The sequence below is a fragment of the Ranitomeya variabilis genome, chromosome 7, assembly GCF_051348905.1.
Source record: "Ranitomeya variabilis isolate aRanVar5 chromosome 7, aRanVar5.hap1, whole genome shotgun sequence".
NCBI lineage: Eukaryota > Metazoa > Chordata > Amphibia > Anura > Dendrobatidae > Ranitomeya > Ranitomeya variabilis.
In genome coordinates, this window is record NC_135238.1 from 191966709 (window position 1) to 191993930 (window position 27222).

Genomic DNA, 27222 nt, shown 5'->3' on the forward strand with positions numbered 1-27222 from the left:
ACCGAGGAAGATTAACAGTTATCTTGTGTTTCTTCAATTTTCTAATTGTGCCAACAGTTGTTGCCTTCTCACCAAGCTGCTTGCATATTGTTTATTGTCCTGTAGCCCATCCCAGGCTTGTGCAGGTGTACAATTTTGTCACTGGTGTCCTTAGCCAGCTCTTTGGTCTTGGCCATGGTGGAGATGTTGGAGTGATTAAACACGTTATAAAAGACACATGTCCACACACAAACAGGTGTAATTAATACAGGTGATGAGTGCAGAGTAGGAAAGAAAGACTTACAGGTCTGTGAGTCAGAATTCTTGCTGGTTGGTAGGTTATCAAATACTTATTTCAAGCAATAAAATTAAATTTAATTATTTGAAAATCATACGATGTGATTTTCTAGTTTTTATTTTAGTTTTTATTTTTAGATTGTCTCCGTTCACGTGTACCTATGGTAAACATTACAGATGTCTAATCTTTCTAGATGTAGCAGTATGAAATACTTATTTTCCCCATGGTATCTGGATAGTAAAAATTGTTTTGAGTTTCTGGACATGGCATGATCCCCTAACTCCCAGAAAACCAAAAGTGAGAAAATCCAAAACCAATTTTTTTTATGCAAAATAAATACTTTATTAATATATTTAGAAATCAGCCCTTGTGTATAGAGTAACAAATGTATATAGTTTTAGATTTTCCACAACAGTTATATTCTCAACTATTGTTCCAATAAGAGCTCATAAGAACAAAACTCTAAAAATGAGACAAAAAACACTTCTGCTCCAATGTGCTGCAATAAACCAGGTCTTAACATCACACTCACATAAATATTTTAACATCAATTAACTGATGGTGTTAAGGAAACCGAACCAGAAAGGGCTCGCGGAAAAGAAAAACAAAAACAAAAAAAAAAACACTATCTGCAAAGAGTAAATGACAGAAAACAGTCATAGTGTTAAGATATGGCACATGAAGGTTGTTTGAGCTACAGACAGCTAATGTTCGAGAAATCCGGTGTATGAAGATTAATGACTTTCAGTGTAAAAACTCAAAAGGGGTCTAGTAGAGTCTAGCAGCCTTAGAAAGAGTAAATTAAGGGGGATTGTCCAGAATAAATAAAGAAAAGAATCATTAGTAAAAGCAAAGGATGTGCCAAAATAAAAAATGGCTTATACTCAACTGATAATGCCATTAGTCGTGTTGATGATCATGCTGTAGTCAATGTGGCACAAGACTGCAGAGTCCAGTGATCGGCTGAGGTGGTCACGAGTCCGTGGTCAGCATGTGATCGCCACAGAACAAGTCAAAAAGAAGGGAGAGACTGCCAGATCAGCCGGAGAATTGACGAGTAGAAGCAAATTTTTTTTCTCCCTTTTTTTTTTGTACATCCCCTGCTTTTGGTATTTTTCATGTCAGTTTTGGACAATCCCTTTAAGTGCTCACATTGCCAGAAACAAATATTTTGCTGTACAAGCTACCGGAATAGGATATTGCATTTTATGGTTACAGAGCTGAAGGTGAAGCTGCTAAAAGAGTAGTCAATCCAAGCAGCGTCACCCTTGGAGCTGCAGGCACGGATGATTTTGCAGGGAATCCAGACTCTCAGGAAGCAATTTTTTTGCAATATAAGCCACACTTTCTGCTTGGTGCCAGTATTCCGTGCCCTCAGTTTAACAATTAGATGCTCGTTTAGAACCCCTTTAAAAAGTAGCTTAAAAAGTTAAATGCATAGAATCCACCACAAAAGGTAACAGCTAAGGCAGCTCTTGCCATGTAAAACGTAAGCAAATTTGCTAAACACTTCTGCATTATGCCTTAGCAATATCTCAAAGGTTCTGTTATATCCTCATTATCAAATGTTCTTCCCAACATGGCTGTTCTCTCTATGTGCGGGTGACTGGTAGTTAAGTGGCACTCCACAGAAGTAGAAAAAGAGAAAAAAAAAAAAGAAGTTCCTTACAAGCTCAGAGCAAAAATCACTTATTGCACTTATTGTCTATACCTCATAGAGGCACTTTAATATTAGTCATTTTATTTCACCCAACAATGCATTACTTTGCCATATTTCTATATCTCCACATAGCGAGTAGCCAACATAAGGGGAAAAAAAAAAAGGAAAAAAAAAAAGTTATAAAAAAAAAAATTAGTAACTGTCAATTAAAATAAATATTTTTTTAAACCTCCACAGTCCTCTTATTGGCAGAAAGCAAAGACAAGTGCCCAAACTACACAAGGTACATGGTCAAACATTAAGAGCTTGGGGTGTTACAAGATAAACAGTAGATCGTTTCAGCAGCAGATAGTCCTCCTGGGTTCTGGAACTTTGCGTAATAGCTTCATCAAAATTCTTCTTGCGGGTTGCCAAGAGTTCGACCGACTTGTGTGAACTCAAATCTGTTAAAAAAAATAAATAAAAAACTTTAGGCATTAAAAAAAATAAATTGTACAAGAGAAGAGAAATATTAAAAAAAAAAAAAAACAAAAAAAAAAAAAAACACACAACACATAAGGAAGCATTCTATGATTTTTTTTTCCTGGAAAAAGCGCATGGAGCCAAGCTACATATTACATACAACAGTCCAAGTGGTGGTTATCACTTACAATTTTAAGGAGCAAGTGTCCTAGAGAGCAAGTGTCCTAGAGAGCAAGTGTCCAACTCATTTCATATGGTTGTCTAAAATACTAATGATACGAATATTGGGTCAAATCAGCTGGACAGAGGACAACGATTGAAAACCTCGAAGACCTCCAAATGCACGAACGTGTATTGCTGTTTATGGTCCCATTGTAAACATACTACAGGATAGGATCATAGCGGAACCATCTGATATTTGACAATAGAAACTTTTTTTTTTTTTACGATGCGTCCTTTAACCCCTTCATGACCCAGCCTAGTTTGACCTTAATGACCTGGCCATTTTTGCAATTCTGACCAGTGTTCCTTTATGAGGTAATAACTCAGGAACGCGTCAACGGATCCTAGCGATTCTGAGAATGTTTTTTCGTGACATATTGGGCTTCATGTTAGTAGTAGATTTCGGTCAATAATTTTGCATTTGTGAAAAAACAACAAAAAAAAAACAAACGGAAATTTGGCGAAAATTTTGCAATTTTCAAATTTTGACTCTGTTAAACCAGAGAGTTATGTGACACAAAATAGTTAATAAATAACATTACCCACGTCTACTTTACATCAGCACAATTTTGGAAAGGAAATTTGTTTTGCTAGGAAGTTATAAGGGTTAAAATTTGACCAGCGATTTCTCATTTTTACAACAAAATTTACAAAACCATTTTTTTTTTAGGGACCACCTCACATTTGAAGTTAGTTTGAGGGGTCTATATGGCTGAAAATACCCAAAAGTGACACCATTCTAAAAACTGCACCCCTCAAGGTGCTCAAAACCACATACAAGAAGTTTATTAACCCTTCAGGTGCTTCACAGCAGCAGAAGCACCATGGAAGGAAAAAATGAACATTTCACTTTTCACACACAAAGATCTTTTAACAACAATTTTTTTAATTTTCCCAAGGGTAAAAGGAGAAACTGGTCCCCGAAAGTTATTGTAGAATTTGTCCTGAGTACGCCGATAACCCATATGTGGGGGGGAACCACTGTTTGTGCGCACGGCAGGGCTCGGAAGGGAAGGAGCGCCGTTTGACTTTGGAATTAAAAATAAGCTCCAATCGTTAGCGGACACCATGTCACGTTTGGAGAGCCCCTGTGTGCCTAAACATTGGAGCTCCCCCACAAGTGACCCCATTTTGGAAACTAGACCCCCCAAGGAACTTATCTAGATGTGTGGTGAGCACTTTGAACCCCCAAGTGCTTCACAGAAGTTTATAACACAGAGCCGTGCAAATAAAAAAATCATTTTTCTTTCCTCAAAAATTATTTTTTAGCCTGCAATTTTTTATTTTCACAAGGGTAACAGAAGAAATTGGACCCCAAAGGTTGTTGTGCAATTTGTCCTCAGTATGCTGATACCCCATATGTGGGGGTAAACCACTGTTTGGGTGCACGTCTGGGCTCGGAAGGAAGTGGTGACGTTTTGGAATGCAGACTTTGATGGAATGGTCTACGAGCGTCATGTTACGTTTGCAGAGCCCCTGATGTGCCTAAACAGTAGAAACCCCCCACAAGTGACCCCATTTTGGAAACTAGACCCCCAAGGAACTTATCTAGATGTATGGTGAGCACTTTGAACCAAGTGCTTCACAGAAATTTATAACGCAGAGCAGTGAAAATAAAAAATCATATTTTTCACACAAAAATAAGTTTTTAGACCCCATTTTGTTATTTTCCCAAGGGTAACAGGAGAAATTAGATGCCCAAAGTTGTTGTGCAATTTTTCCTGAGTACGCTTATGCCCCATATGCTTGGGTAAATCACTGTTTAGGCGCACGTCGGGGCTCGGAAGGGAGGGAGCACCATTTGACTTTTTGAACGCAAGATTGGCTGGAATCAATGGTGGCGCCATGTCGCGTTTGGAGTCCCCTGATGTGCCTAAACAGTGGAAACCCCTCAATTCTAACTTCAACACTAACCCCAACACACCCCTAACCCTAATCCCATCTCTAGCCATCACCCTTATCCCACCCCTAATCCCAAACCCTAACAACAAGCCTAACCCCAACACTCCCCTAACCCTAATCTTAACCCCATTTCCAACCCTAACCTTAATTCCAACCCTAACCCTGTGTGCCCACGTTTCAGATTCGTGTGAGGATTTTTGCGCACAGTTTCTGAAAGATCCGCAGGTAAAACGCACTGCATTTTACCTGCGGATTTACTGTGGATTTCCAGTGTTTTTTGTGCGGATTTCACCTGCGGATTCCCATTGAGGAACAGGTGTAAAACGCTGCGGAATCCGCACAAAGAATTGACATGCTGCGGAAAATACAATGCAGCGTTTCCATACGGTATTTTCCGCAGCATGGGCACAGCAGATTTGGTGTTCCATACGTTTACATGGTACTGTAAACATGATTGAAAACTGCTACGAATCCCCAGCGGCCTATGCGCTGCGGATCCGCAGCCAAATCCACACCGTGTGCACATAGCCTAATTCTAACTCTAACCCTAGTTCTAACCCTAACCCTAGTTCTAACCCTTACGGAAAAATATAAGTAAATATATTTTCTTTATTTTATTATTGTCCCTACCTATGGGGGTGATAAAGGGAGGGGTTTATTTATTATTTTTTTTAATTTTGATCGCTGTGATAGAACCTATCACAGTGATTAAAATGTACCGGAATGAATCTGCCGGCCGATTCGGCGGGCGCACTATGCATGCACCCGCCATTTTGGAAGATAGCGGCGCCCATGCAGAAGACTGACGGACACCGGGAGAGACACCGGAGGTCGTTAAGTATGCGGGGGTGGGATCGGACAGTGGGGGCGGGATCGGACAGCAGGGGCGTGAGATCGGACTGCGGGGGGAGCCGAGCACAGGACAGGACGGAGGCAGATTGCGGTTTCCAGCCATGGCCGACGAGATTGCAGCATCGGCCATGGCTGGATTGTAATAGTTCACCAATTTTCATTGGTGAAATATTACGATTGCTCTGATTGAAAGTGAAATGTCACTTTCAACAGCCAGTCAGAGCGATCGTAGCCATGGGGGGATGAAGCCACTCCCCCTGGGCTGAAGTACCACTCCCCCTGTCCCTGCAGATCGGGTGAAATTACAGTTAACCCTTTCACCCGATCTGCAGGGACGTGATCATTCTGTGACCCAGCATATGCGTCACAGGTCGGATGGGCACCGACTTTCACGACGCATACGCTGTGACAGGTCGGGAAGGGGTTAACCCCTCAACACCCCGGGTATTTTCGTTTTTGCTCTCCTTCCTAGAGCCATAACTTTTTAATTTTTTCGTCAATATGGCCGTGTGAGGTCTTGTTTGTATTAAATATTAATGACTCCAGTAAAAGAATGGTTGACTGACTCCGTATCCCCCAGTGATTATCTTTTAAAGGGACTATGAAAATCCTACAATTGCTGGGTATCTCCGTGTAACATGTACGGCACAATGGTTTGCCTTCAGGAGTATTGCGGCTTTGTCCTACTCAAGTGAATGACATTAAACATGCCGACAACTTACCCTTTAAATCCTCCCATCATTTTTTCCATCCATTGATCGCACTGGAGAAGATACAGCTGCTAGAAGTCCACTTACTATTTCTCGCCGAATGTCCCCAACAATTGCTTCTTTAATCTTAAAAATAGAGAGGATATGATTAGCTCTATAGTTTGTTTATTTGGTAATTAGATTCTGTCCTGTGCATTCAAGTCATTAATTGCAAAAAAAAATAAAAATTGGGGTACATATGTTTTGATCCCTTTATGTTGCCTTTCGTGGTGGAGAGTAGTGACAAACACTGACAAGAGGGCAAAAAAAAACGCACCAGAAAGTTTGTCACTCACGGACAAAAAGATATTTGACTGTGAATTTTCCTCTATGAAGCAACACTTTAGTATTGCAGTATATAGTACAAGCAATCTCGAGAAACCCAATCGCAGGCGGTGCTTCAGGGAATCTGAAAAGTGACAGGAGCCTTCAGGAGGACATGGCAACCTGCATTGCAGCATGTCCGAAAGATGCTCGAATTGGATCACAACCATGCAGCTGTCGTACTGGCTGTGGCATTTAAATGGTTAAACAGAAGGTACCGGCTGTGTACAGCGTTGAACAAGCTTTTGAGCCAACGCCACCAGCCTACAGCCAACGCCACCCATGATTAGGGGCTTTAAAAAAAAAAAAATGCTTCTAAGTATGCTTCAGTTATTGCATATTACTTGTCTGAATGCTCTCCTACAGCCTCATGGAGGCAGCTGTAATGTGGGAACATCTTGGCATTCCTAATAGGTCCTGGTAAGAAAGACCGCTATCAATGTAAGCTACAGTAATATAGATGCTATAATGCTCCCACGACATGCAGCCCATGAGGCCTAGCTGCACAGATGGGAGTAAATGGTCAGAATTTGGATGATACACGATCTATGACTTCAGCAGTGTGAGCGTACAGTGTGGGCAGTGCCCAGGTCACATTACCATCATGCGTACCACCCAAACACAGACACATGATCCGGGAGATGAATAAGACTCTGTGTCCAGCAGAGTAGTAGTAACTACGGCCACACATTTCTCCTGTCACCTTCTACTCAGAAATGTACATTCACATCAGCAGTGAACAGAATGTCATCTGTCCTCCACATTGTTCTACCAGGATTGATGCAGCTCTCACTCCCACCACACAACAGCAAGTCTGTTTGTCAACCAGCCAGTGAATAACTATTCTGAAAAGTATCTCTACAAAACTAGACCCCAATTCTGCAGTCAAAAGCACCATCTTTTCACAGCAGTTAAGTTTTCAATTACAACAATACCAATTTTAATTAGTCATACTATGTTTTAAATGCAAAGAACCTAAAATAACTCGGATTCAAAACTCTCTTAACTCCTTAGTGGAGACAACTTCTGCTTACAGTGGCGTCTGAATAGCAAAAACCAAATTCTCCAGCCGGTTCAGACTAAAATAATTCCATAGAACGATTTTAACTTTATAAAATAAAAACTATGGAACCACTTTAACCCGAGCCGGCTGGAGAATTTGACGTATTGCTATTGAAAGGTTTATGCTCATCTTCGCATAATGGTAGGACATGCCACCATTTACCATCCCGATACCCTGACCCTTTGTGAGCATGAAGGAGCTGCAGCATGAAGTTTTCCCCCTGCACATCAGCGCTTCTGACAGCTTCACTGTGCAGGGAATTGCATCTCAGCGCCTTAATTTTCAGGATTTTTTTTATTTTTATTCTTAACATTTTTTCCACTTTGCTAAAACATAAAGAAATCTTGCAATTTTCTCACGAGTTAATAGGAGTAATATTAGATACATTCCTGTTTTTTTTTTTTTTTTTAAACATGGATGATAGCAGCATTAGGGAAGAGTCCGAGGGACGTATAACCTGTACAAAGATCGCCATGCAATGCTCGGACTGGCCGCCTGCTCTTGCGAACATAACAGCTGCTCATAAATACATGCTGTCACCATCAGGTCAGGAGAGCAGACAGCCAGTCCGAGCACTGCTTTGTGATCCTCTCCCTGTCCGAGTTTAACGGCCGTTTGACTCAGACCCCATTTACTTATGGAAGCATTATCTGAGCATGCAATACTCAAGGTCATTGAGAAGAGAGGGTGAGCAGGGTCAGCTGTAACATTGCGACTGGTGGATCATGTTATTTACTGCACATAGAGGCGTCCCATATCATTGCAATCCGGTGTGAGGAGACCATTAAAAAGTCATCTACAGAACAGGAAGGGAGACTAGTAGTATGTGTAATCAGAAAATAACCAATTTTACACTGAAACTAATATTTAAGCAACCACTTTGAGTGCGTGTCAGACACCGTAATTTACCTCTCGAATTACTTGTTGCAATTCTTGATTTTCTTCAGGACTCCAACGTGGACCAGCTTCAGCAACAGGTTGGTAAAAATCCGATTCTCGCTTTTCTGTGGACTCCAGATTTAGGCTCCCATGTTCCTCCGGTGACTCCTCTGTCAAGTTCTCACTGACTCCAGTTCTGGTCGGAGGACTTGGAGTCAAAGCTACAGTAGCACGATATACAGCTTTTCCTGGTGACGTTTGGATTTTGGATTTATCAAGAGAGTCCGAAGACTTTAGTGGACCTTTCCTGTATTTGTTAAGTGAACTGGAGCAAACCGAGGAAGAATCAGAGGGTGCCGGGGATAACACAGACTCGCAACGATCAACTCCATGCTCCAGTCTTGAATCTTCTAAACCTAGCTCTGATTTTAGATGGCTCTGCTCTCTAATCAGCTCATTCACCTAGAGAAAAAAAAAAAGGAACACACAAATTAATGTGTAATACATAGAAACAAAAATATCTGCATGGAGTCTAAAAGATCATAGAAAGGCACATTGGACTTAGTGACTGCCAACACTAGAACAAACGCAGGATTTGCAATCAAGTGTAATAGAGGAGAGCCCCAGTGGAGGAACCCACACCTATCTGGAGAATGAGGCCCTTTAACGGGCCATCCAAAAATTGGACTGGTGGTTGTGAACAGGGCTGTGGAGTCAATAAGCCAAACCTCCGACTCAGACTCCTCAATTCCCATGTCACCGACTCCACGACACTGACTCCTCAGCCCTGGTTGTGAAGAGTTGAGCAACAAGGACTGCAGACGTGGCCCCTGCACCAAAGTGCAGCAAGTCTCTCAACTCTAGGAGTCATGCATGCCTGGCTCTTTCCATCTTTTTTTAGAAGGGAGTCCCGATACCGTTGAGCAAGCGATAAGACTAGCACATGACATGTTTTTAGGAGAACCTGTGAATAGGCCCGCAAATGTACGCGACCGTTAAACTCTCAAATGCATTTTGGGGCTGACAGACGTTCTATGCAGTGACATGGGTGACTAAGCCCCTATAGAAATCAGACTGCCAACAACATTTAGTGCTCAAAAAATAATGTGAATGCAACGGAGGGGGTTTTGGTGCATTCTTCACGTAGCTAAAAGCTCGATGCACCGTTACACACCTTCATTTTGCACTTTTGATTGACAACACTTGCTTCCCAGAGAGCGTGACTCCCAAACTCCGACTGTGCATGCACATGGCCAAACTTAGGCAGTGTCATTGCGGGCGCACACAGAGTAGGAGGGAGCATTTTCCTCCCTGGCTCCTTTCTGGGGTCGCCGATCACCACACTTATATGGCGTCCACAGCGAGGAGCCAGGGAAGACAACACAGAAACACAGCATCATTGTGGGCCAGGCTAATGCAGTGTCAGTGTGCATACACATGAAGGCAGAGTTGAGACAGCTCTTGCTCTGGAAATTGAGTGCGCCCAAAATGCAATTGTCCAACACCAAGGGTCCACAGACCCATAATCTGCATTCAAATTAAGAGTTATTTTTCCCAGCACTGTACCCTTAACAGGTAGACAGTATGATTTTTATAGGGTTCAAGACCCATATATCACTATATAGCATGCTTAAGATACATTTTGGAGGTGGCATAATCTCTTTACGTAGATAAGGAAATAAAAAGTTATTACTGGTTCTATGACATTCAGCGGAGTGGAAAATACCAAACTGTCTGTGCTTCCTCTTCCGCCATACATTCCCTAAAAAGAGAAAGCATAATTAAACTTCATTTGCATATGTGACTAATGTAATCCACACACACAAAATATATTATATATTATATTTCATATTATATATATTTATCAAACAATTAGATACAAGTTGAATTAAAAATTCTACTCTAATATTAAAAAATTTTTTTTGCCAAAATGGTGGTCCCTGGCCAACATATTTCAAAACCATAAGGATCTGTGCATGCACGTACAATGTCATGGTGCATGTCGGATCTCAAAATGATTGGCAGGGATTAGAAGGTGCAATGAGGACTGGACGGGTGACAGGAGCAGAGGGGCCTGAGGAATAAGGATCTTTTTTTTTTATCCCCCCATATGTTTATTATTATGCTCCGCAGTCTGGATAAACCCCAGAGCATAAGGTGCATTAAATTCTAAAAGAATAAATTTCTCTGCAAATTTAATTTCCTAGAAGAATCTCCACAAAAGGAGATTTTTGTGTACTCACCGTAAAATCTTTTTCTCCGAGTCATCATTGGGGGACACAGGACGAATGGGTGTTATGCTGCTGCCACCAGGAGGACACTAAGTTAAACACACACAAAAGATTAACTCCTCCCCTGCAGTATACACCCACAGGCTGGACAATCCAGAGCCAGTTCGGTAACAAAGTAGTAGGAGTAAACCAGTTAACAAAAAACAGAAAACATGTCATAGTCAAAACACAGACTGAAAAGAACAGTCGAGCCAACTAGGCTAACAGGGAGGGTGCTGTGTCCCCCAATGATGACTCGGAGAAAAAGATTTTACGGTGAGTACACAAAAATCTCCTTTTCTCCTACGTATCATTGGGGGACACAGGACGAATGGGACATCCCAAAGCAGTCCCTGGGTGGGTAACCAAAAGTTATAAATGCTGTGCGTGCCTACGAGCTACAGATGAGACACAGCCGCTTGTAGGATTCGCCTACCGACGGAAGCATCTGCCGAGGCCTGAAAATGCACATGGTAGTGTTTCGTGAACGTATGAAGACTGGACCATGTAGCAGCCTTGCAGACCTGTGCTGCCGATGCCTGGTGCCGGATGGCCCAGGACGCGCCGACCGACCGGGTAGAATGAGCCTTGATCCCCGGAGGTGCGGCGTGACCCTTGACACGGTAGGACTCTTGGATGGCGGAACGAATCCACTTGGCAATGGAGGCCTTGGAAGCGGGAAGTCCCTTCCGTGGCCCTTCCGGAAGAACGAACAAGGCGTCTGACCTACGGAGAGACGCAGTCCTGGAGACGTAACGTCTGAGACCCCTCACTAAGTCCAGAGTGTGGAGCGCCCTTTCCGTGCGGTGGGAAGGAGCAGGGCACAGTGAGGGAAGGACAATCTCCTCATTAAGATGGAAGGAGGAAACGACCTTCGGAAGAAAAGTCGGACATGTCCGCAGAACCACCTTGTCCTGGTGGAACACGAGGAAAGGAGGCCGGCACGACAGAGCTGCCAGCTCAGAGACACGTCTAATAGACGTGACAGCCACGAGGAAGGCAATCTTCCAAGACAAGAACAGCAAAGACACTTCATGCAAGGGCTCAAAGGGGGGCTCCTGAAGAGCACAGAGAACTAGGTTCAGGTCCCATGGTTCCAAGGGCATCTTGTACGGCGGAACCATATGAGAAACACCCTGGATGAAGGTCCTGACCTGCAGCCTGTTTGCAATCCTTCTCTGAAAAAGAACCGAGAGAGCCGAAATTTGGCCTTTAAGAGAGCTGAGGGAAAGACCCAAGTCCACTCCTGATTGGAGGAATTCCAAAATGTGAGGGATAGAAAAGCGGAGGGGGAAACGTCCCCGCTTCCTGCACCAGGCGAAGTATGCCTTCCAGGCGCGGTGGTAGATGCGCATAGAGGAAGGCTTGCGTGCGCGGAGCATGGTAGATATCACCGTCTGGGGCAACCCTTTCTGCCTCAGTACCCAGGACTCAACGGCCACGCCGTTAAACACAGGGCCTCTGAGTTCGGGTGGTAAATGGGCCCTTGAGACAGGAGGTCTGCGCGGCTCGGCAGCCTCCAAGGTACGTCTGAGACCAGTTGAACCATCTCGGCATACCATGTCCTGCGCGGCCAGTCCGGAGCGATGAGAATTACTGGAATCCGTTCTGCCTTGATCTTCCTGATCACCTTTGCCAGAAGAGGGATTGGGGGAAAGATGTATGGGAGTCTGAAACCCTGCCATGAGAGAACGAGAGCGTCGGCTCCGAAGGCTGAGGGGTCGAGAGACCTGGCCATGAAGACAGGAACCTGGCAATTGAAGCGAGATGCCATTAGGTCCACGTCCGGGGTCCCCCATCGAGAGCATATCTGGTAAAAGATTGCGGGATGGAGAGACCACTCTCCGGGATCGAGGCTGTGGCGACTTAGAAAGTCCGCTTCCCAGTTTTCCACGCCCGGGATGAAGACTGCTGAGAGTATGGAATAATTCGTCTCGGCCCAGCGGAGAATGAGCGTCACCTCGGCCATGGCCGCTTTGCTGCGAGTGCCCCCTTGGCGGTTGATGTAGGCTACCGCAGTGGCGTTGTCGGACTGGACTCTGACCGCACGGCCGGAGAGGAACGGCTGAAAATGATGGAGAGCCAGTCTGATTGCCCGAATCTCTAGTATGTTGATGGGCAGCTGGGACTCCTGCGGAGACCAGCGACCCTGAGTCGAGTGGCGCTGGAACACTGCACCCCAGCCGAAGAGACTGGCGTCCGTTGTGACAACCAGCCAGTGCACCGGAAGGAAGGACTTCCCCCGAGTCAGGGAGGACCTCTTGGTCCACCACCTGAGGGACTGTCGGATTGGGCGAGAGAGAAGGAGACGGCGGTCGAGCGAGGCAGGATTCCTGTCCCATACTGCCAGAATGGCGTGTTGTAAGGGACGAAGGTGGAAAACCGCAAAGGGCACTGCCTCCATTGCCGCCACCATCCTGCCGAGAACCTTCATGGAGAAGCGTAGGGAGTGAAAGCGAGGTTGAGTAAGCTTCCGGACTTCTCTCTGTAGAGTGGATACCTTTCCCGGAGGTAAAAGTACTAAACCCTGAGAGGAGTCTAGGATCATTCCCAGGTAGGATATGGTTTGGGCCGGGACTAGGGAAGATTTTTTTGAAATTGATTTTCCAGCCCAGGCGCAAAAAAGTATTTATCGTGATGTCTACCGCCTCTGAGCAGGACCGGAAAGAGGAGCCTTTTATGAGAATGTCGTCCAAGTAGGGCAACACCACTATGCCCCGAGCATGCAGAATGGCCACGGCAGCTGCCATGACCTTGGTGAACACCCGAGGAGCGGTGGCCAGCCCGAAAGGTAGGGCGACGAACTGAAAATGGTGCCCCTGGACCGCGAAGCGGAGAAAACGCTGATGAGACGGCAGAATGGGGATGTGCAGGTAAGCGTCTTGAACATCTAGAGATGCAAGGAACTCGCCCTCTTCCAGAGAGGCAATTACCGAGCGGAGGGACTCCATACGGAAATGACGTACACGGACGTACTTGTTGAGAAGCTTGAGGTCCAATATTGGACGTACTGAGCCGTCCTTCTTTGGTACAATGAAAAGATTGGAATAAAAACCTTGGTACCTCTCGTTCTGGGGCACCGGAATGATGACCCCGTCTTCCCATAGCGATCTTATGGCCTGAAAATACTGACGGACCCTTGCTCTGGGAGGAGGGGACTGGAAGAAACGAGCTGGGGGAAGAGAGACAAACTCTATGTTGTAGCCGAAGGACACCAGATCGCGGACCCATCGGTCGGGAACTACCGAGAGCCACGCGTCCCGAAAGAGGAGTAGGCGGCCGCCAACTCTGTCTGTGTCCTTTGGCGTTTGCCAAAAGTCATTGAGGTGGAGACCTGTTAGGTCTGGGTCCTCGGGATCCCTGTTGTCTGGGTCTGCCTCTCCAAGAGGGAGAAGGTTTGTAAGACGGCTGGGAGGCCCTGTCCCTGCGCTGACCTCTCCCGACGCCGGGAGGCGCGGAGGAAGGATTGGACCAATTGGAGCCGAAACGGAAATATCGGCCTCGGCCCTGTTGGATGCGAAAGGGACGAAAGGTTCGTTGCTGGGGAAGGAATTTGCTCTTTCCCCCTGTGGAGTCTGCGATTATTTTATCTAGTTTGTCCCCAAAAAGGCGTTCGCCCTGGTATGGAAGGGACGTGAGAGATTTTTTGGAACCTGAGTCCGCTTTCCAGTCCCTGAGCCAAAGGGATCTGCGGATGGTGACAGCATTGGCCGCTGCCTGTGAGGCACAGTTGGCCGCGTCTAAGGAAGCGGAAACTACAAAGTCCCCCGCTCTGGCAATCTGGGTGGCCAGGTGTGAAACCTCGGGGGGTAGGTCGGCGTGAAGTGCTGTAGAGGCTAAAGACTCAGCCCAATGGGTCATGGCTTATGCAACCCATGTGGCGGCAAACGAGGGGAAGAGAGAAGCCGAAGAAGCTTCAAAAGCCGAGCGAGCCATCTGTTCGATTTGTCTATCAGAGGGATGCTTAATGGACGCGCCCTCGGAGGAGGATAGAACCGCCTTAGTGGCTAGCCGCGACACTGGCGGGTCCACGGAGGGTGACTGAGACCACTCCTTAGCAAGGTCCTGAGCAAACGGATACTTCAATTGCATAGCCTTTTGCCCTGAGAAGCGTTTATCCGGACGGACTCTATGGAGATCGACAATGTCCTTGAATTGAGGATGCATAGGAAAAAATCTAAGAGCCTTAGTGGTTCGCCCGAATGACACGGGATGAACCGCCTTGGACGGGGTTTCCTCCTCTAACTGTAGCGTCTGACTTACAGAGTCTATGAGAGAATCTAGGGTCTCTTGGTCGTGACGATACTCTGGGGAACAGGACACGCTGGATGCGTCGTCCAGAAAGGATTCCCTGCTATGAGCTGGAGATGAGTGACGAGAGACTTCGCTCTCTGAGCCGGAGGGCTGATCACGGACCGGAGATATTACCCTGGACCTCTTTCTAGATGAGTGAGGGCTTCTGGAAACGGTACGACCTCTAGGCCGAGAGGGGTTCTTAGGTCGCGTTGCATCATCCGTGGAAGTGCCCTGGGTAAGGGACGGCTCACGGAGGGACTGTATCGTCCTTTCCAAGGATGCCACAGAACGAGCAAGGGAGGACGCCCATGCGGGGGTACTAGGCTCAGTACATTCCGGGTCAGAGGCCGGAGTATCCTGTGCTGCAGACATTTCGCAGGCGGAGCACAGCGGGGTAGTGTGACCTCGGGGTAGAGATACCTTGCAGGAGGTGCACACAGCAAAAATAACAGAGTGGGTCTTTCCAGTCCGTCTTTGCTTAGACTGTGACATCTTTTCCCTTAAGTGAGTGTACTGGTAGGGGAAGAGACAATCGTAGTGAGTGCGTCTCACCAAGTTCAGCGATGCTTGGCAGGGAGATCCTGAGGTCCTGTGCGCTGTGGTGCTGCAGAGCCGCCAGCGCACTTCCTGGTCCAAGATGGCCGCCGAGATGTGGAAAGGGCGCTTCTCGGGAACGAGAGGCGCCCAGAGAGAGAGAGGGGGCGTGTCGTGGGCGGGCGGTGGAGAACGCTGCCGTTGTAGCGCCGCCCTCCTTGTATGAAGGAGGGAGAATGATCGCCCGCGTTAGAGTCCGGCCCAGGGCCGGTAAACTGTGCCATCGCTCTAACAGAGCGCCGGATTGCCCGCCATGCTCCCATTATAAGGCTGCCCCGCGGCTGCAGCGCCGCAATAGAAAGGGGATAAGGGATCCCTGAACAGGCGTCCTCTGACAGCTCGTCGGCCCCCGCACTTACCTTGTGCGAAAGGGCCGATGCTCCATCCACCTTCACCTTAGTAGGGAGAGGGTGGAGAGCTTCTGCCGCCGTGCAACATCCGCTATCTTCAGTGGTGGTGCAGTGGGCGGCTGCACGGACGCCATATCATTAGTCCGGCTGTGCCCTGGCTCCAGGAGACTTAGGTGGATGATTAGTCCCCGTGGTCGCCTGAAAAGGAGGGAGGGAGATCGGAACGCTGAGGAACCGTCGCCACACTGGAAAGTGAGCCAGGGCTGGCATCCATCGTCGCGGGAAAGGATACAGGAGGAACGCTCCGTGTACTTGCCCGTTGTTGGTTCGGGAGAGATCAGAGCTGAAAATTTGCCTGTCGCTCCCTTCCGTTAAAAATCAAAAAAAAAAAAAAAAAAAAAAAATTGGTGGGGTCCTGAGGACCCAAGTGCCTCCTGAGACACTAAGTAAGAACTGGCTCTGGATTGTCCAGCCTGTGGGTGTATACTGCAGGGGAGGAGTTAATCTTTTGTGTGTGTTTAACTTAGTGTCCTCCTGGTGGCAGCAGCATAACACCCATTCGTCCTGTGTCCCCCAATGATACGTAGGAGAAATAGGTGAATTAGAATTTTTAATGATCTGGTCATTTCTATAATCATGTATTCAAATCAGGAAAGAAAAAAAACAAAAAAACAAACAAACCATTGCTGCTTGTCTTTGGAAAGGAGAAGAAACGTGAAAACTTCGGAGCTGCTCTTCCAGTGTGAGGAGCCGTTCATCCAACTGTAGTTCCAACTCCTGAAGCTCTACTCGGACAGAGTTCCTCAGACTTTGCAATTGATCAGCTTCATACCTACAGCAGAAAGCAGACTTAGCAAATTTACTCTTGCACCCATTTATCTAATACGCTAGATGGTAGCCTGATTCCAACGCATTGGGTATTCTAGAATATGAATGTAGTTTATTTATGAAGATTTTAGAATAATACATTGAATACACAGGATTCGGCTGGCCGTGACTAATTAGCGAAGCGTGGTTCAAATCCCGCACCAATTCGCGGCCGCCCACGCAGTACACTGCACAGCCCACGCAGTACACTGCACAGCCCACGCAGTACACTGCACAGCCCACGCAGTACACTGCACAGCCCACGCAGTACACTGCACAGCCCACGCAGTACACTGCACAGCCCACGCAGTACACTGCACAGCCCACGCAGTACACTGCACAGCCCACGCAGTACACTGCACAGCCCACGCAGTACACTGCACAGCCCACGCAGTACACTGCACAGCCCACGCAGTACACTGCACAGCCCACGCAGTACACTGCTATATACTGCGTGGGCTATGCAATGTGGGCATCATATCCCTGTAAAAAAAAAAAAAAACTAAAAAAAAATAGTTATATACTCACCTTCCGTTGGCCCCCGCTTCGCACCGATGCTCCTCGCGCGCTCCGGTCCCAAGAGTGCATTGCGGTCTTGCGAGACCGCTACGTCATCATCTCGCGAGACCGCAATGCATGGAGCAGTCACCGGAGCGTCGCGAGGAGCAGGAAAGGCCGATTCTGCATCCGAGGGGCCGACGGACGATGAGTATAACACTATTTTTTATTTTTTTTATTATTTTTAACATTAGATCTTTTTACTATTGATGCCGCATAGGCTGCATCAATAGTAAAAAGTTGGTCACACAGGGTTAATAGCAGCGTTACACCGCGGCATAATGCGGTCCGTTAACGCTGCCATTACCCCTGTGTGAGGGCTGACTGCGGGGAGTATGCAGCGGGCACTGACTGCGGGGAGGAAGGAGAAGCCATTTTGCCGCCGGACTGTGCCCGTCGCTGATTGGTCGTGGCCGTTTTGCCGTGACCAATCAGCGACTCGGATTTCCATGACAGACGCAGGCCACGACCAATGAATATCCGTGACAGAAAGACGGAAGTGACCCTTAGACAATTATATAGTAGATAAGTCAGTCAGGCCCTTGCCGGTGTTAGCAAGAAATTTGTATATGAATAAAACAAAAGCGTTTAGGACTATACTGTAGTTTTGGAAGCTTAAAGGGGTGGTCTGAAAGCAAAGTAATTTTCAATCCCTATTTAATGCCATAATCTAAACTATTTTGTAATATACTTTCATTATAAATTCTTAATCTACACCACAGGCTTTTCTAAAAAAATGTTTTTAATTTTTACTAGTGATGAGCGCGTATACTCGTTGCTCGGGTTTTCCAGAGCACGCTCGGGTGATCTCCGAGTATTTGTTAGGGTTCGGAGATTTAGTTTTCATCGCCTCAGCTGTATGGTTTATGGCTGCCAGACAGGCTGAATACATGTGGGGGTTGCCTGTTTGATAGGGAATTCCCACATGTATTTAGCCTGTCCATCAGCCGTAAATCATTCAGCTGAGGCGATGAAAACAATCTCCAAGCAATAACAAATACTCAGATCACCCGAGCAACGAGTACACTCGCTCATCACTAATTTTTTACACTTCTTTTGAGGACGTTCGTTTGAGGATTACAGTTTATGCTGGAATACTTAAAGGGAATGTGTCACCTTATTTTTGGCCTATAAGCTAAGGCCACCGCCATCAGGGGCTTATCTACAGCATTCTGTAATGCTGTAGATAAGCCCCCGATGTAACCTGAAAGATGAGAAAAACAAGTTATACTCACCCAGGGACGGTCCGGTTCGGTCCGATGGGGGTCGCAGTCCGGGTCCAGCGCCTCCCATCTTCATGCGATGACGTCATCCTCTTTGCTTCCTGTCGCGGCTCCTGCGCAGGCGTACTTTACCTGTCCTGTTGAGGGCAGAGCAAAGTACTGCAGTGCGCAGGCGCCGAGAAAGGTCAGAGGCCTGGCACCTGCGCACTGCAGTACTTTGCTTTTCCCTCAACAGGGCAGATAAAGTACACCTGCTCCGGAGCCGCGGCAGGAAGCAAAGAAGAGGACGTCATCGCAAGAAGATAGGAGGTCCCGGGCCAGACAGCAACACCCATCGGACCGAACCGCACCGGGACCACCCCTGGGTGAGTATAATATAACTTGTTTTCCTTATCTACAGCATTTTGTAATGTTGTAGATAAGCCCCCGATGTAACCTGAAAGATAAGCCCCTGATGGCGGTGGCCTTCGCTTATAGGCCAAAAATGGGGTGACAGATTCCCTTTAAATGAAGAGTCATCAGGGGGCAGAGGCTGCGGTCACTGTCGCAGCCCTAGCCTCTTCCCTGAAACAAAGCGTCAGACTGAGCAAGTCCCTGTGCAGTGTGCACAATGACAGTACGCTCTGTTGACAGCTCAGATCAGCAGTAACGAGCCCTCAGCAGTGTGAGTTGTCAGAATATCCGGTGTGAAGAGACTAGAAACGTCACTTGAGGGATGGCGCTGGTCTCTCCACGCAAGGTATTCTGACACCACTCTTGCTGGTTCGTTCCTGCTAAATAACAACCAGAAGAAGAAAAAATACCCTTAAAAAATAACTTAATGCATCATACTTAAAATCTCAAATAATTAAACAAATAACTACCAACACCGTAAACATTAGTTCTGTGCGGGGTATAGGTAACAGCCGAGATACCACAGGAACTCTTGATGAAGAGATATATTCCTGAGTCCCTATTGTTCACCCTAATGGAACTCACACCTTCCTGACAGTGGAGGTTGGCACCCTAAAATTCGATGTGGCGCCCCCACTCAGCGATGGCTGTCCCTTCTTACCCTAGTCGGGCCCTACCAACTACCCACGCCCAGAATCCAAACACCATACACACAACTGGAACCAAGGTCACACAAAAAAATGTGAAAAAGAAAATGGGTGAAGAATAATATAAAAGCAGCACACAATATATTGCTGCAATGTTAATTATCTTACTTCCGTATCTTACTTTCGGTGGCGGGTCCCTAACAACCTAGTGAGACGCAGATGCGTCTCAAAGATATGGGCATGCGCAGTGCATAATAATTGACACGGCACTTCACATCTACGCAACGCCTCCTCCTAGGACTCAGATACGTCCCAGGAATCCGATCATGCGCATGCTCGGATTCCCAGGATGCCCATATCTTTAAGACGCATCTGCGTCTCACTAGGTTGTTAGGGACCCGCCACCGGAAGTAAGATACGGAGCGAGGCTTGGAACACAAGGTGGCGTGCGCTTCATCTTATGACACAAGGCAAGTGCGCGCTCTTTGAATGTATCAGCAGCGCTGGTGCTAGGGAGAATTATGGTATATACCTATTAAGCTCCCCAAATGGCAGTTATCTAGAGGAATTACGGTAACGGAATCTATAAAAGGTAGCGATTTTACCTCGATCTGGTCACATTCACTTTTGAAGCCATTGCTGCTAGATCCCAAATGGTCCCCTGATGAGCCCCTACACTGGGAAGGGGCGAAATGCGTAGGGATGGAGATATGGGACATACTAAGTCACGTATTCAGATAAGTAATCTATTTCGATCATAGCAGACTGTGCCCGGTGCTCTATGGCAGGAGTATGTTAAGCGCCATAATGTGTAGCGCGGTAGCCATGAGAGACCAGTGAGACGGCGTAACATTTATGAGGTTTCTGTGTATGTTCGCTATATTGTTATGCAGACATGGTATTCATTATGCTATATAGATTTAGTTGAACAATCGATTGTGGTTGCAGTAATTTATTGCTGGTAGTCCTTGACAGGATTTGTTTTCAACAAAAAAAGTGTGAGAATGTTATATGGCGGTTATGGTTAACCAGTGATAACTTTCATCTATCTGAAGCCTCTGTTTATGTCTGCTATGATTATTACCAGGTCACATAATTTGGTCGATAAACTGATGATGGCAGTAATATAATGTAATTTGCACAATAGCACCTTATATTATTATGGTCTCCAACTATTAAACTCTGGGGGATTTTTTTTTTTTTTTGCTCATTTGTAGCTCTTAGTAAAAATCTCCTATATTGTACAGATTGTCGAGGTAATTATTCAGTTTTGACAATATTTAAAAACAATCTAGATCAGTGGTTTGGCCTTTAAATATACAGAGTGATTTTTTAGGGTACATATCACTGTGCATCATTCTGTGTATGTATTTAGTCATTGCAGCAATATATTGTGTGCTGCTTTTATATTATTCTTCACCCATTTTCTTTTTCACATTTTTTTGTGTGACCCAGGTTCCAGTTGTGTGTATGGTGTTTGGATTCTGGGCGTGGGTAGTTGGTAGGGCCCGACTAGGGTAAGAAGGGACAGCCGTCGCTGAGTGGGGGCGGCACATCGAATTTTAGGGTGCCAACCTCCGCTGTCAGGAAGGTGTGAGTTCCATTAGGGTGAACAATAGGGACTCAGTTAGGAATATATCTCATCATCAAAAGAGTTCCTGTGGTATCTCGGCTGTTATTTATACCCTGCACAGAACTAATGTTTACGGTGTTGGTAGTTATTATTTGTTTAATTATTTATGAGATTTTAAGTATGATGCATTAAGGGTATGTGCACACGATGCAGATTTAGTGCAGAATTGCAGCAGATTTTTCTGCTGCAGAACTGCACTGTGATTTACAGTACAATGTAAATCAATGTGAAAAAAAAAAAAAGCTGTGCACATGGTGCAGAAAAATCTGCGCAGAAACGCTGCAGATTTCAAAGAAGTGCACGTCGCTTCTTTTGTGCAGTTCTGCAGCGTTTCTGCGCAGACTTTTCTGCACCATGTGCACAGCTTTTTTTTTCACATTGATTTACATTGTACTGCACAGAAACTGCATCAAATCTGCAGATGCAGATTTAGTGCAGAAAATTCTGCACCACATTTCCTACGTGTGCACATAGCCTAAAAGTTATTTAAGGGTATTTTTTCTTCTTCTGGTTGTTATTTTGAATATACCCCTACAATATTTGTTTTGGTTTTTTGTTTTCGTTCCTGCTAAGCCAACAGAGAGCGCTGTCATTGTGCACATCACATAGGGACTAGCTCTGCCCATGAAACGAGTGTGATGATGCTATGTTTCAGGGAGGAGGCAGGCGCTGTGGCAGTGACCGCAGCTTCTTCCCTCTGATGACTCTTCGTTTGAGCATCCCAGCATTAGAATGAACAACAGCGAGCCTTGATATATTGGTGATCACATACAACCTTACAAAATAAAAATCACCTCTCTTCTTCAGTTAGATGCTGATAAACCATCGTCTGCTGTCGTAACATGTTTAGTTCCAAGTCCATCATTTGGCTCCGGAATAAATTTAAGCTTCTTCTCATGATCTGCAGCTCCTGGAATGTATTCTGAAGGACAACGTCCAATTACACACGTTTCAGAAAAACTTCATATAAAAATGCATCAAAATAAAGAAACAAAGAACTCACTTCATACAGAGAGAGAATAGAGGATTTCTGGCCATAGCTGCCAGCAGTCAAGTCATGTCCACGCATCACAGGGTGCTGAAAAATTGGAAATAAAATACATAGTAAACTATTACTTAACATTCACCACTTATCTAAGATAAAACATTTAGGCTGATTGCACACAGCACTTGCACATACTGTCAGCCAAATAGACTCATGGAGCTGCAAGGCCGATGAAGGCCAGAGACCTACGAGGAATGGTTGCCACAGCATCCTTTATAAAGAGACATACAGGTACACTATTTGAGGGGAACGTGCAGCGCTTTCTTTTACAGTTTAATAGGCTATGCCAATTCATACAGCGAGGGATCAAAAGGAACACTTCACCTCTGATGGGTGAATGCAGGGTCTAAGGAAACATACATATGCAGTATGATGGGAGCTTCCCCAGGACACACACATTCAACCCAACACCGGATGTACAAATAAAAGTATACATATATCCAATATACACACACATTGGAATATCTAGCGTCAGAAGCTTTAATATATTGTAGCCATTTTCATGGACTACAGTTAAAAAAAAAAAAAAAATTGTTTTATTATTTTTTAGGTAGATCCGCTGGGATGGGGAATGTGTAACTTAGTTTCTTGTGTGGTCTCCATTATCACTGTCTACAAGCAGAATCATTGTTTATTTAATGCGACAGTCACTAAAATATCCTCTACAAGGAAGACAAAAATAGAGGCTTCCAGTTTATTTTTCTCTGATCCTGCAGGAAACAAGCTGGAAACCATCCTTGTCACCAGACATACAAGCACTGGACCAAGGCTGCACAAGAGTCTAAAAATCAGCCTCCCTAGTGTTGACTTAAGACCTGCTGCATTACAGTAACCCATGAAGGGCCACCACTTCCCCTTACCTGAGAAAGATTTTGCAGGGAGCTTCTTATATCATGTAGTACTCTGCGAAGTTGCATTTCAGTAGTGGAAGGTGGAGAACTTAACGGTAAAGAGCACCCAGAACAAGATCGGTGAAGAGACCCGTAGCCAAATCTCTGATTAACCGGGAAGGAAAACGGGGACATGAGCGAGCCACACGATGCACCAGAAAAGTTTGGGACACTGTGGGTGCTCCAGGCTCTAGCGTGTTCACACAGCGGCCGCTCGTGCCATTCAGACTGTAGGGAATGAAGTGAACAGGAGGACTGTGACCTGTGGGATGGTGCATGAGCATTACATGACTGCGGCCTACGGATCTGATCCTCCGCAATCTGGCCCAGGCCACTTTTTTGGGCATCTCTTGCATCTGAAGCAGGAGATGTGAGGACTCTAGATTTACTTGTAGTGTTAGGTTCCTCGGTTTGTTCCGACAGTTCGTCTTCCTCTGGTGTATACTTGTAAGAAAATGATGGGGGGCTACACACTGTTGCCTTCCCAGAATTTAGAACGATGTTTACTTTGGAAACCACTCTTACAGGACTTAGCAGTGGGGAGGGCAGGGATTGAGTCCTTCGTAGCGGGTACCCAGAGTTGGAAAACTTAAGCCTCCGGTGTAACAGGTCTTTTGAAGTGACCATGCTGCGTCCAGTTCTTGAGTCTGCCATTTCTGAACCAAACGTTTTCTTCTGTGCCCGTTGTAATGCCACATTAACACGATCCAGAGACCGAGAATCAGAACTACCCAAACCAGGAAACCTATCATATTCCGGAAAACTGTCCAATGCTTCCGATATGTGATGAGTGGTGTAAGAAATGGATTCATATTCGCTGCTTACGTCCAACTCACTATCAGCCGTACATTCAGTTTGTAAGTCGGAGTCTTCTTCACTTAGGTCATGAGTGTCCTCGGCAGCAGAGTTAAGGTCTTCACTAGACTTCAGCTCCTCATTTTGACCGTTTGCCACTTCAACCTTGATATTAAATGTATCCAAATCTTTCTCAGAAAAGAAAGGTTTTCTTCCCAAGTCAATAGGTGTCAGGAACTCCTCATCCAGGTCAATGGATCCAGACTGATCAAGTGCTAGTGGAGTCCTTAGGTCCTCTCCTATGGAGGTTACAGTAGTTTCACTGTCATAGCTGTCTGCGCTGCTTCCCATGGCCTGCAAGGAATCCTGAACCTAAGAACAAAAGCAGAAAGAGGAGAGTAAAGGGAAAGTAACAGTAAGGAATACAGGCCAAACATTACAAGGAGAACTAGGCCCAAACGAAAGTGGTAGATCTGAGAACATGCAAACATGATTAGTAAGAGGAAAAAAAAATGCCAGTAGAGATACAATACCTTGAATATGATAAGATTTTGACTCTAAAAATAAGTAGATGTGCAACTGATTTGAACAGAAGAAAGGAGCAGTTTGGAGACTTGATATGAGTGCACAAGTATTATAACCTTTTGGTATGCTTGCCAATTAACAATTTTAATGCTCCTGTTGAGGCCAGGATACAGGCCCTCACAGGCATAAACTTAGCACATAAAAAAAAGAAATGTGTAATCTGAAAATGACCTATTGTTCTCACTCTGCCTACTGTGGCCCATTTCAGACCCATACTTGTCCTTTCAGGAAGAGTTTTCAGCAGTTTCTTTAAGTGCAGAGGCAGGATTACAGATTGCCAGGTGACCCCCCTCTACATACAGCTGATAAAAAAAAGGGTCTACTAATCACAATAGGTGATATCAATGCTCCACTCAATTGACAATGACCTTTCCACACACACCTTAGAACAGGGGCGGGGAAACTCCGGCCCACAAGCCTAACAGCCCTTGACCTTTTATCCGGCCCCTGGGCAGGCAGCTGTATTTTGCCGGCTGCCAGACTATTAATTTCCTTTTGATCTGAGCATGCGCAGTGTTCACTACTGAATGCTGAGGTACATGCAATGAAAGAATACATCCTGACACCTGTGCCAGAGTCAGAAGGCACTTTGTGGATGGAGTTAGTGTGCGATTTGTACGGCCCCCGAAGGATGGTATAAAAATCCAAATGGAAAAAAAATTCCCCACCCGTGCCTTCGAGGTTTCAATACAAAAACAGAAGTTTGAAAGTTGGTCTATTGCTGTACATGTTGCTTTCCTAAAAGAACAAAGTAGGAGTAGAGATTAGCTCCACTGGGAAGTATGAAAAATGCAAAATTTCTAAACTTACCCACTACCAACCTCTCAATTTGTATTAAAAGCTCAAATTTGCAGAAAAAATAAAATAAATGAAAATAGGAGAGATTCTGATAAACATACCCCTTTTACCTCTCCTCTCTCAAATGTGGGTATGTGTAATTGAATAATTTGCCACAAGCTTTAGAACAATTGTGCGTATTACAGTAGAAGTCTTCAAGGAGAAAAAAAAATAACATTTTTTGACAACTTCTTACCGGAAGAGAATTTGTCAGTAGACAGTCACCAGATGTGTCTTCAGCAAATCCGCTGCTATCAGAGTGCTGGCTAGCAGTCCTCAGCAGATTCTCTGAAATGATAAATGAGGTTTCTTTTCAATCATATTGAAGGAGGGAGTCTTTATATTGTAAGGTAAACTCCATCCTCGTGTTATTTCTGGTTGACGATGCGGATCCTTCATGACAATTCACATGTCGTAGACCATCAGCTTTACCATTACATAACTGTTCAACATACATCTCAAATGCTTTATAAGCCAAGCATAAGTATGACTTGGCTAATTACTAGTGATGAGCGAGTATACTCGTTGTTTGGGTTTTCCCGAGCACGCTCGGGTGGTCTACGAGTATTTATGACTGCTTGAAGATTACGTTTTTATTGCATCAGCTGAATGATTTATGGCTACTAGACAGCTTGAACACATGTGGGGATCCTTAGCAACCAGGCAACCCCCACATGTACTCAGGCTGGCTACTAGCTGTAAATCATTCAGCTGAGGTGATGAAAACTAAATCTCCGAACACTAACAAATACTCGGAGATCACCTGAGCGTGCTCTGGAAAACCCGAGCAACGAGTATACTCGCTCATCACTACTAATTACATCTTAACCATTACATATACACACACAATGGGTGAAATAAGTATTGAGCACGTCACCAATTTTTTAAGTAAATATTTTTCTAAAAGGTGAAACGGACATGAAGAAATTCTCAGCAGAGGTCAGTAACAACCCATCCAATCCACACAGGCAAAGAAACCAGACCACAGAGGTCCATAAACTAAGTTGGGTAATGAGAAATGACAGGGGAAAAGTATTTAAAAAACACACTTACTGAAATTTAATACTTCGTACAAAAGCCTTTGTTAATGATGACAGCTTCAAAATGCCTCCTGTATGGAGAAACTAGTCGCATACATTGCTCAAGTGTGATTTTGGCCCATACAAACACTTAATATCCCGAAGGTCCCGTGGGCACCTTCTATGAACTCCGCTTTAGTTTCTTCGTTTTCTATTGGATTCAGGTCAGGTGATTGGCTGGGCCATTCTAGCAGCTTTAGGTTCTCGCTGAAACCAATTGAGAGTTTCCTCGGCTGTGTTTGGAATCAGCGGTTTGCTGAAAGGTCTACCCTCGTTTTATCATCTTGGTAGATGGCAGCAGATTTTTATCAAGAATGTCTGGGTACATTAGTCCATTCATCCTTCCTTGAATAATATGAAGTTTGCCAGTGCCATATGCTGAAAAACAGCCAACACCATGTTTCCGCCTCCAAACTTCACTGCTGGTATGGTGTTTTTGGAAGGATATGCGATGCCTTTTGGCCTACAATTATAGTGTGTATTATGGCATCCAAAGTCTTCAATTTTGATCTCATCAGACCAGACTACATTCTCCCAGTATTTCACAGGCTTGTCTAAATGTTCAGTAAACTTTAAAAAAAACTTGAAAATGCTTTTTGTTCAGCAAAGTAGTCTTGTGTGGTGAGTGTGCATACAGGTCATGGTGGTTGAGTGCATTACAGTACTTTTCTTTGAAACAATTGTACCTGATGATTAAAGGTCTCCCTCTCTACAGGTGGTCCTTGGCTTATTGACAACTCTTGATAATTATTTTCACTCTTCTGTCTGAA

At 45.2% G+C, this 27222-nt stretch overlaps 1 protein-coding gene across 2 annotated transcripts in view; it reads right to left on the minus strand.

Annotated features, from left to right (window-relative positions):
• Positions 1-594: 594 nt before the first annotated feature.
• ITPRID2 (ITPR interacting domain containing 2) overlaps positions 595-27222 on the minus strand; it is an 82180-nt gene continuing 55552 nt past the window's right edge. For both annotated transcript variants that reach the window (XM_077272588.1, XM_077272589.1), the window contains 9 exons: positions 25570-25661; positions 23127-24323; positions 22225-22299; positions 22016-22143; positions 16582-16732; positions 10084-10152; positions 8421-8852; positions 6098-6211; positions 595-2380 (listed from right to left, as the gene is read on the minus strand). In XM_077272588.1, the coding sequence (XP_077128703.1) occupies positions 6101-6211; positions 8421-8852; positions 10084-10152; positions 16582-16732; positions 22016-22143; positions 22225-22299; positions 23127-24323; positions 25570-25661 (2255 nt within the window). In that variant the 3' untranslated portion in view covers positions 595-2380; positions 6098-6100. The remainder of the gene's footprint in view (positions 2381-6097; positions 6212-8420; positions 8853-10083; positions 10153-16581; positions 16733-22015; positions 22144-22224; positions 22300-23126; positions 24324-25569; positions 25662-27222) is intronic.